General features: G+C 39.9%; 1 protein-coding gene across 1 annotated transcript; it reads right to left on the bottom strand.

Moving 5' to 3' along the window:
* Positions 1-2,451: 2,451 nt before the first annotated feature.
* On the bottom strand, positions 2,452-10,928 carry LOC139732323 (uncharacterized). The gene is made up of 5 exons (XM_071643193.1): positions 10,832-10,928; positions 8,089-8,403; positions 7,142-7,251; positions 5,695-5,908; positions 2,452-3,440 (listed from the first exon to the last, which is right to left on the bottom strand). Exons 1-5 carry the CDS (start codon positions 10,908-10,910, stop codon positions 2,752-2,754), a joined length of 1,407 nt encoding a protein of 468 aa, XP_071499294.1. The 5' UTR covers positions 10,911-10,928; the 3' UTR covers positions 2,452-2,751.

Below are 10,928 nucleotides of genomic sequence, written 5' to 3' on the forward strand. Positions count from 1 at the left end.
TAACCCCTCCTCCATGAAGAAGTTTGCAGTCTTATTATACCGAGATCTGAATAACCTGTCTATGCAATATACTATTTTACAAAGGGAATGTAATGTCAGGTTTGCAAAAGGGACACACAAAACTTTAAGGCAAATCGTTAGCATGTGACAAAGTACCAGACATGGCAGAAGCTGTTTAAGTTATGAAATTTCTGGTATGAAAGCAAGTTTCTGGTATTGAAAGCAAGACATTATCATACGCACAGTGGGTAATATTACCTTTGAATTATCAAAATCTGTGTCTGCTGTTTTCCTTCAAGTTTTTAGTTGGTGCTAAGTCATAATTTGGGACATCTGCTTGTTGTCGGGGAAGATGTTGATTATGTTTATTCAGCCATTCCTCATATGCAAGACATACTTACCTTTATTAAATGTATAAAATACATGTATATAGTAATGTATTTATTTTCAAAATGTATGTACAGTACATGTACCTTGAATTTGTTGCATGACCCCATTTATTTACCAGTCACATTTTATGTACTTCTTTATGGAAGACTACAGATGGAAGTCCGTTTAGGTGGCAGTAGAAAGAGAAGCATCTAAACTCCATCTTATGAGATCGCACATAAAGTACGTACGTGTCTATACTTGTCAAACCACAAACACTTGTAATGGATGCAACCATTTTGTGTATCCCATTTGTGTTTACAGTGCACAAAGTCAACAGATCTGTGCTTTTGATATTCCAGTACATGTACAAAAATGCAGAAATAAAGTAAACAAAAACAAAAATAAAGAATCTGAATACCAAGATCTGATTTTTTTTCTTTTTTTTTCTTTTTTTTTTGGGAGGGGGGGGGGGGTTTGTTTGTTTGTTTTGTTTTGGGTTTTTTTGTCTGTGTTATAATCATGAAGTAACACAGGGCACATTGAAGTTCACTTATCATATAGATGAAATATGAATTAGGTTGTATATATGTCCCCTCCACTGATAAGCTACAGTGTATGTAAGTGAATTACATGGACAATATAACATCTTGTTTGGATTTCTGCAAAAGACATGACCATCTTCACATCAACATAGAACTGAGCAAGAAAACAAAAAACAAGATCAGGAAAACAAGGACATTGTCTCATTTGTCACCATTTCCATTTATTTACCAAAAAAAATAATGGGAAGTAAAATTTATCATAAGTTTGTTCAGGGCACCATTTATTAAAAAGTTGATATATGTGTGATAGCAACTCTTGCTGGAATGACAATTGTCATAGTAACGACAAGAATCCACCTTCCTGATTGGATGTTTATGGGAAGTTGCCATTCCAGCAAGAGCTGCTACCCTAATATCTTTTATAAAATAGGGCTCTGCCCTGGTCTCTCCAGAGAAGATAATTTTCATTCATTGATGGCATGGTACTGCAAACTGCAGCTAAAATGCCTCTTGGAAACAGTGTGTAACCATGAAGCTTAGAATATAATACTCTAAATACACGGCTACGGTAGTCATATAGTGACTTGAAGACTTGAAATGATTCTTGCCACAGTGCCATATAACTTTTGTGCTTCATAGATTCTATACTTCTAACAGCAGGCATATAGGACATGTTCAACATTGCGCAAGTCATTAGAAGTACATGTACAGGCTTCATTCAATACGCCGAAAGTACATACGAGTACATTATGGACAGCATGCAAAGTCAGTGGGGTAATCGCCACGCTCGTTCCAAAGGACTCCTGTATTCATTTCCAAAGTCGGCAAATACGGACACTCGTTATACGGACATGAACGACATCAAGATTTTAAAGTAATAAAAGCAAATCAGTGTAGATAATTAGGACATCGGGTGGGTACACTGTAGATGAGGGTTGGGAGAAACAGAAACTTTTTGAATAGCAGAAAATGTATTGCAGCGAACTACATTTATATATCCGCGTGTGGGGGTGGTGTGTATGTTGGTGTGTGTATGTGCTCGCGTGTGCGTGTGACGGACAGACAGCATGGCAAGTCTGGTTAAATGTACTTATTTTTTAAACATCACAGAGACGTTCTGTATACAAGTTTAGCATAATAAAGAAAAATAAACAGGAAAACGAAATAAAGGTGACATTTTTTCAATCTCTGTTTCTCTTTTTATACTCAACGTTACATAAAGCATAATTGTGCGCTTCAAACATTTGTGAACGTGGTAAAAGGCAGTACTTTCTTTATATAAAAATAACTTACATGGTAAAAGACAATAGTTCCTGTATATAAAAATAATTTCATGATAAAAGAAAGTACTTTCTCTTTATGAAAATAACTTACATGGTGAAAGACAACAGTTTCTTTATATGAAAATGATTTACAGAACTTCACTAGTACTTCCCAGCCACGAACTTCAATTCAAGCCAGAATAAGTGTCGCAAAGATGTTTTGAAACTCTGCTTACCCATTATAGAGTGGGAAAAATTTTCCATCTCCCTGAATTAACATTGTCGGGCTGGCTAACGAAGCTAAATTTCAGTGTTCAGATGTTCTCGCGCACACAAAATGTTTTGTGTTGTCGCTCCTAAAATAACTAAATGTATAGGCCTACAGAATCAGAATGACTGTGAAGTGTTTCTAACATGGTTTCATCCAACACTATACTGTCTGTAGCAAAACTGAGTATAAAATAATTCGATTGCTCACAATTGTTCACTTTTACATAAACCTAACTTTATCACAAAGCACTGCGAATCCACATCGGCTATATACGTGAGGAAACTATGCATGTAAGATGATATGGTCAAATTTCCACTGAATACGTCGTTGCATTAATATTGATAACATTTTTACTACGCAAGGAGGATGGTCCCGCAGCACACGGGATCTGTTGTTCGGGATTCCGTAGAAATTCTGCGATCTGTCCCGCTCCTTCTGGTATATCATCATGATGAAGGACAGGGGCCTCTGTGTCTTGCCCGTGCTCACAACCAGCGACGTCCTCCGTCTTACCTCGCCCGAGATCTGTGGGAGAAGTCGGTTCGATCTCCGGTTGTTCCTGAGACTCAGTTTCCCGGAAGAACTCTAAGGCTTCGGTCTGAATACATCGAGGCGCTCTCCCGTCTTCGTAGCGTTCTTCCCGCCCGACGATGGGAATTTCAATTTGCGGCTGCAGTATCTGCGAGTACGGGGGCGGGGGAGGCGGACCGTCGTCGTCTTCCAGACGTTCGTAAGGAGGCGCGTCACCCTGAAATTCGCTCCCGCCGCTAATGGAGAAGATGTCTGATGCCTGTCGACCACCGGGCGTCCTCGACCTCCGTGGTTGCCGTGGAAACCGATTGCTTCTTCGCGGTTGCTCCGGCTGTGCCCGTGAAGATGCGCCTCGTCGCGGCATCTTGCGGGCAATTCGAATGAAGAGGGCGACGGCAAATACCAGCACCAAGCAAACTCCGCCAAGAGCCGTGGACAATATGAAGCGTGATTGGTTCACATCTGAATTCGAAAGAGAGAAAAAGATATGAATATTATATAATGTATTACCATAGTTTTATATATCCAGGGTATACGGCTAATCCATTGTCGTGTAATATGTAACGCTTCCCTTCGAATGGTCCCTGCAGTTACCTTTGCCAGTAACCGTTTGATATTTGCATTTTAGAGGAATATTGTGAGTAAAATATCGTGTCGCAAGGATGCCCGCGTTGTCCGGAATGCAAGCACATGCTCTCCAGATTAAGGGCGAGGAGTTTGACCCTCTACCTGTCACTGTCAGTGTTCATTAGGGTTCCATTTATGGGAAGAAATCGTCATTGTAATCAAGAATTTACTCAAGATTTATTATTCGTAACTGCCACTCCGGAATTTACAGACTGGATGTATTTATCACATTATCAGTTTGAGACAATAAACTAATACATGTATAACTAAACCTGTAATTGACACAGCCGATTATTTAGGGGGAAATATCAGTGTTATTATGGAGGAAATGTCAGTGGGATTATTATGAGGTAGAGATTGACACCAACGATAGGAATTAGCGCGAAACAAGACATTAGTAATCGTCGCTAATCCTCTACGTAAGAAGCTGCTCTAAACAAGAATTAAACAAACTTAAATATACCAAATTTAGGTGCTAGGTGTGAGAAATAAATGTTAATGATTAGATATACTGAGGGCAGGCGCGCCGGAAGCAGTTTTGGATTGGGGGGGGGGGGCAAACATTGGAGGGGGCTCAAGATATTAGACCATGCATATGTTACACAATATACACATACACACACACACACACACGCACACGCACACACACATCTATTATATATATATATATATATATATATATATATATATATATATATATATATATATATGTGTGTGTAAAGTGGCGTACGGTGGGTCGAAACATGGGGGGAACCATAAAGTAATTTTGACGGTCTGTATGCTTGTGCGTGTGTGCGTGAGCAATAATGGGACTACCATACATTACGGAATGTGATACATTCAACAACGCAGTCATTGAGGAACATTGTAAGTTTTCCTTACATGGATTATGGAATGACGGTATGAAACGATCGACAAATTAGATACTGTCAGCAACATAAGGTGAATGGCATAACGATAAAATGCGAGCGAGCGAAGCGAGCGAGCTTGAAAATTTTGATATTCTACAGTTCCAAAACTGGAGTTTTAATTGTAGCTACATATTTCGCTTTGAAATAAATGGGGGCGCATCGGGCGCAACTGCTGGCAATTATTGGCAGCAACACTAGGAGAATGGCATAACGATTCAATGCGAGCGAGCGAAGCGAGCAAGCTTGAAAATTTTGACATTCTACAGTCCCAAAACTGGGGTTTGTAGCTTTATCTTTCACTTTGGAAATAAATGGGGCGGCGCATCGGGCGCAACTGCTGGCAATTACTGGCAGCAACATTAGGAGAATGGCATAACGATTCAATGCGAGCGAGCAAAGCGAGCAAACTTGAGAATTTTGACATTTTACAGTCCCAAAACTCCCGTTTGTAGCTATATTTATCTTTCGCTTTGGAAATTAAGGGGTGGGGGCATCGGGCGCAACTACTGGCAATTACTGTCAGCAACTTTAGGAGAATGGCATAACGATTCAATGTGAGCGAGCGAAGCGAGCGAGCTTGAAAATTTTGACATTCTAGAGTCCAACAACTGCCGTCGTAGCTATGTTTTTCGCTTTAGAAATTAAGGGGGAGGCGCACCGGGCTCAACTGCTGGATGCGAGCGAGCGAAGCGAGCGAGCTTGAAAATTTTGACATTTTACAGTCCAAAAGCTGCCGTTTGTAGCCATATTTTTCCCTTTTATTCATATACATATTTATTTTATTTTCTTTGTTTATTCATTTATTTTCATTATCATTATTATTATTTTTTTTTTTTTTGGGGGGGGGGCTTTTTTTTTGGGGGGGGGCAAAAATGCGTTTTGCCCCCCCCCCCCCACTTTTAGGATTGGGGGGGGGGGCGGCCGCCCCCCTGCCCCCCTGCCCCCCCCCCCCCCCCACTTCCGGCGCCTATGACTGCGGGATAGTTTGAATGAAGTGCGGAATGATTGGAAATCTAATGGAATTGGTTCCGTGTGTGATAATCTTTGTGTTGAGTCTCCTACTTTTTACCTCTGATGTTGTTCCTATAATTCTCATACCGTCATCAATTCTCATCAATTCTCATAGACTAGTAGTGACATGGAGAGAAATTTAAATATTTGATTGCGAAGACACTCACCAGTATTTGACGATGTCGCTTCGTCTGCTTTGCTACCACATGTCAAGTAAACGGCTACACACTCGCCGAGCAAGAAAAAGTTATTCTGGAGACAGTCTGATAGGTTATCCTCTTCACCGGAGCAAACAAGGTCCGCCGGGTAGTTCTGGTCCCAATGGCCGAGTCGAAACTGTGAGCTCAATGTTCTATGAAAACCTACAGAGCGACATGCCACCTATAATTAAAGGGGAAAAACAACAAAGTAATAGATATGCACCTTGACAAGACTAGAGAAAATATTATACGTCAATAAGTATATTACAAAACCCTTATTCTCCCGCTAACCCATCTATCCCATCCTCATAAGCAATGCACGAAGAAGGTTATGGTGTATGACATGACGTTTTCTGAGGCCAAACCAAACACAATTAGAGAAACTCTGTCGTACACAAAATGTTACAAGATACGACAGAAAACTCTCAATAATATTACTGAGTATTCTCTTTACGTGAGACCAAATAGAAAGCCATAAATATTGGTTAAAATTTGGCGTGAAAAGTATATGTTCAAGATAAAATGCGGCAACTTCGCAAAAGATGTTATTCTCTATGTGAGACAATATTCTAATTTCATATATAATAGCCCTTTATCTCTCTTTGAGCTCCCTCGCGGAAACATTTTAGACACGTACATTTTTAAAAATGATATGGTTGTTTGTCAATAATATCGTTTGATCACTTTGATATCAGTATACTGGGTTCCGAATACTTGGTGGAGCAAATTATTCTCGATTGGGCCCTATCCCTTCTTTCCTCCTCACCCCCCCCCCCCCCATCCCCCCATCAAGGGCTTGATACAAGACAGACATGAAACTACCGAATTTGTCAGGGATCAACATAGTATGTTTAGGCCTACAATACGATCAGCAAAAGAACAGTCACTTTATCAGTGAGCGCGACTTCGCCGTTCAACTTAGGATTTTAGCCAACTTTGGGGAGTAACATATTAGTATGCTACTTTTCTTGCCAAAATTCTGCTTTTAGTAGTCTGTATTTCGAAATATTTCATATCACCAGATTTTTTTTTTCATTTCCTCACAACATAATGTCAAAATGTCAATTTGGACCCTGAGGTAATTTTTAGACCATTGCCATACGATGCCGAGAAGTTTCGGGTTTTGCCAGAGCGGGATCTCATTCATCAGGAAACCCACGAAGAGGGCGCTGTGTATCTCCGCAGCGCCGCTGCAGTGCAGAGTGGTGCAGAGTCATCCATAAGAAGAGTTGGCCAACTCGGTTTCAGTTTGGGGCAACATGCCGTACATTCCTTTGTTACATGCTCGCGCTGCCTGGCAAGGCATTGCGCTGCCATTTTATTGTTACCCACTGGAGCAGAGCTGGCCACATTATTGCTTAAATGGCCCTATTAGCCTGAAAAATAAATCATAGAAAGTGATGAAGTAGCCTACCTCATTGTTGCTCTCCGGCCAGTCTTGGACGCACAACGTCTTCCACGCGCCGGCGTAAACCTGGACAATCCCCCGAGACTCTGTGCTGCCGATCAACCGAACGTTTACGTCTAAAATAGCAGACACGGTTAAATATCGAGTCGTCAAGGTGAAATAATAACAATTTTGTTAGACTGCACGCATTCCCAATCAAGGGAAAGTTCCCCCTCCAAACATAAGTGACAATACTAGTATTTTGGACTCAGTGCACATGAACGCAAATGTAGTAAAACACTTGGGAACTTGATATCAATGAACCTTAAAAGTTTTTGTCAATTCGATTTGATGAATGTCTGAATGGAAACTGATGGAAACTCTGCATTAATTCTTTACGTTGAAATAGTACAACGTTTAGAAATTAAACAGAATTCCACAAAACAAAACAAAACAACACAAAAAATAATATTCTAGCAGAAAATGGGGTGGACGCTTGGCCTATAAATGATTATGATATCTTGGATCCGAGAAGACGATCGTTCGAGATCTCATGTCTCGCCTTCTCACATTAAATTATTGAACCTGGAAAATTGAGAAAGTCGAGATCTCGGAAACTTGCTTTCTTACCTTCTCGGACCCATGAAGTCGAGACCTGACGAGATATCATAATTATCTTACCCTATCGTTTTCTCCGACCCGAGGCGACAACATTCAATATCTCGACTCTCTACGAGATCTAATATAGCTTACTCTCTTGCCTTCTGGGATCCGATAAGTCAAGAAGACGAAATATCTGATCTCGCCTTCTAAGTCCAGATGACAAGATTTCATATCTCGCCTCTCGTTTTCTCCGAGCTGATTATGTAGTAAAGACGTCAGGCCTCCCATCTAGCCTTATCGCCTTGTGAGGAACAATCTCAACATCTCCTCAGTGGCACTTGCAAGCATCTGCATACGCTACACGAACTTACTGCAATGGACCAGAGATGACAACTCGGTGTCACAGGTGGTTCCCCTGGTAAAATCGCAGCTGCCTAGACCATCGGAGTCGGGTGGGCACACAACGCTTGTGGCATGAACTGGCTCTGTGGATGCACCATAGTACGGTAGATCGACCGTAGCACTGCCGTGGGGGTATCCTAGCTGGCGACACACTGCCTCGGCTTCGTTGGAGCCCCATCGTCCATCGTAGCAAATCGTCCCCCAGGATCCATCCAGGAAGACTTCAACCCGACCCGCCCAAGGGACGTCGGTGCCCGTCAGACGTACGTCATAATCAACGGAATCTGATGAGATAGAGAGGAGATGAATATACATAGAGAGACATAATCCACAGGTAGATGAATCATATTATGTACACTCATAATGAGATAAAGAGATTGAATACACATCGTTTGAAAGGGATGGATTTGAATCCAATTTGGAGTAGGCGGTGGCTCTTTTCGCACTGAGCACCTTAAAGTGGCACCAAACAAGTCGACGTTTAACCGTGCGCCATCATTACATTAATGACATACCAGTAGTTTGCTAGTTTCAGAGCTTGGTGAACATGAGTCATGGATTTGACTTTTGTATAGGAATGCACCTAGAATTGAATAAGTCTGATTTTTTTTTTTGTTACATTCAATTTAAATCATTTTACTGTTAGTCGTGAACAGAGTGTCTCGGCCTACGTTTTAGTGCTTCGTTTTATCTTGAAGAAATCTTACTATCCCTAATTATCATTGTGTCTCATCATTTTGAATAGTCATGATCTTAGTTTGAATAGCACCACCTCCTCCCCCCCCCCCCCAAAAAAAAGAAAGAAAGAAAGAAAGAAAGAACAATGAATACAACACATAATTCACACAAACTCATAATGAACAGTTCTACCTTGAGGGGACGGGGAGGGTTAATAATATTGTACACAGGGACGACACCAACTCAAGTGATAAACGTCATTGCTTCACACAGTTCATTATCATAATGTGACCTTTTTTTATCGGACAAGTGGGACATTTCAATGGAAGTCTTTCGGAAAGACGCTACAGGTATTCAAGGAGTCATGTAACGGTACCATTAACATGTGTTTCACTAGCAATATCGATATCAGGTGTGAGTTTCTTCAATTTATCTCCCTCTGCAAATGAAATCTGTTAAGATCACAACTGCTGATCTGTACATTAACAAACATGTTGGAAAAAGGAAACAGTGGGACTCGAACCTGTCATCTACAGTAGATGACAGGTTCGAGTCCCACTGGTGTTTGTTAATGTACAGATCAGCAGTTGCGATCTTAATCGAGCTTTAAGCCCGCCATGGTCTTCATTACGATCTACCAACAGAACACACATTACAGTAATTGTCTAGATGGCATAATGTGCTATGATGTAATAAGTGCAATATTATTATGATATATATATATATATATATATATATATATATATATATATATATATATATTTATATTGTTTATTGCATTCACATTTTTTTATATACAACCGTGCCTGGATTATATAATTTCAATAATGCCTTTTTTACCCGCATAGTTGTTCGCATTATTTTAGATATGGAAAATAAATGAAATGAAATGAAAATCATACATAGTGTGTCTTTCTGTGGCTATTTGTTGTAAATGTATGCATGCAATAAACTTTGAATATTTTAGTAAATTGATACATTGTATGAAGTTTAAAGGAAACCAAAACCGAAAACTAATAGCTAGAACACTAAACATTCTAATGACAAAATACATTGTAACTCTATCAGTCACTTGTTACATCATGTAAGCAATAATAATAATAATAATAAAAAACACCTACACTTTAGTAACGTTTTCACGCTAACCAAAGATTTAGGCCCTACTACACTGTACTTGCTAAAAGCCAACACTTTCAATGAGTCATGCAATGCGATGCAAGAGATATGTATAGATATTGACGAAACTGTTTCCCTCTCAACAACTTCATCGTGTTTTACTGCTTCTCTCACTTCTAAATCCCGAGAAAAAAAAGATGGCCAGTCCACCATGACTATGAAAAATGGAATGAACAATTCCTATAAAATTCACGACGAATTGAAAATGTCATATTTAAGTTTATCAGCCATAGGTTGATTATTCAATTTAATCAAATTTAAATTTTATTTCCATTTTTTTTCAACAGAATATACAAAGTTTTGAGTGAAATTGGACATGCATTTGACTAATACACAGGAAGCAAATTATAACAACACGTTCATGTCCATGATCAGTACAAAAAGAGGCATATATAAAGATAAACAGATATTCATTCTCGGAAGTTGTTCTTATCAGGGAGGAGGAAGATAATGTGTGTAGATTCATGTGGACGACTACAAGTGACTATGAGCTATAAAAGTCATTTATAGTCAAAGTCATAGTACATGCATCCAAAGAGTGTAGACACATTATCTTCTTCCATCCTGTTAAAAACGATCTCCGCTCCATCAGAAAACCCTTTGCATCAATATTAAGGTACATGCTCTATCTAAGACTATCATTTGACGAAGTGTTATAATAGAACGTAACCTAGTGGATCCCCAATGGATCTGTCTGGCCTGTAAACAATTGGAGCCAGTCAGTACCAGCTACAGTCCGTCGCGGTTTGACGATGTTTTATAGCGCTTTCCACATGGTCTGGACTCTGTTTGGAGTATAGTCCAGCGTAAATTTGACAAAACTAAATCTTTATAATATTATTGATGTAAACAACTTACCTAAAGCAACTGGACAGAAGTAGAAACTCACGCAAACAAGGAATAATGCATTATACAAGACGGAGTACTTCCTCGCCATTTTGTCCGTCGATGGTAT

The sequence above is a fragment of the Diadema antillarum genome, unplaced genomic scaffold (assembly GCF_040938485.1).
Source record: "Diadema antillarum isolate AM-2024a unplaced genomic scaffold, OU_Dant_1.0 seq00000413_RagTag, whole genome shotgun sequence".
Classification (NCBI taxonomy): domain Eukaryota; kingdom Metazoa; phylum Echinodermata; class Echinoidea; order Diadematoida; family Diadematidae; genus Diadema; species Diadema antillarum.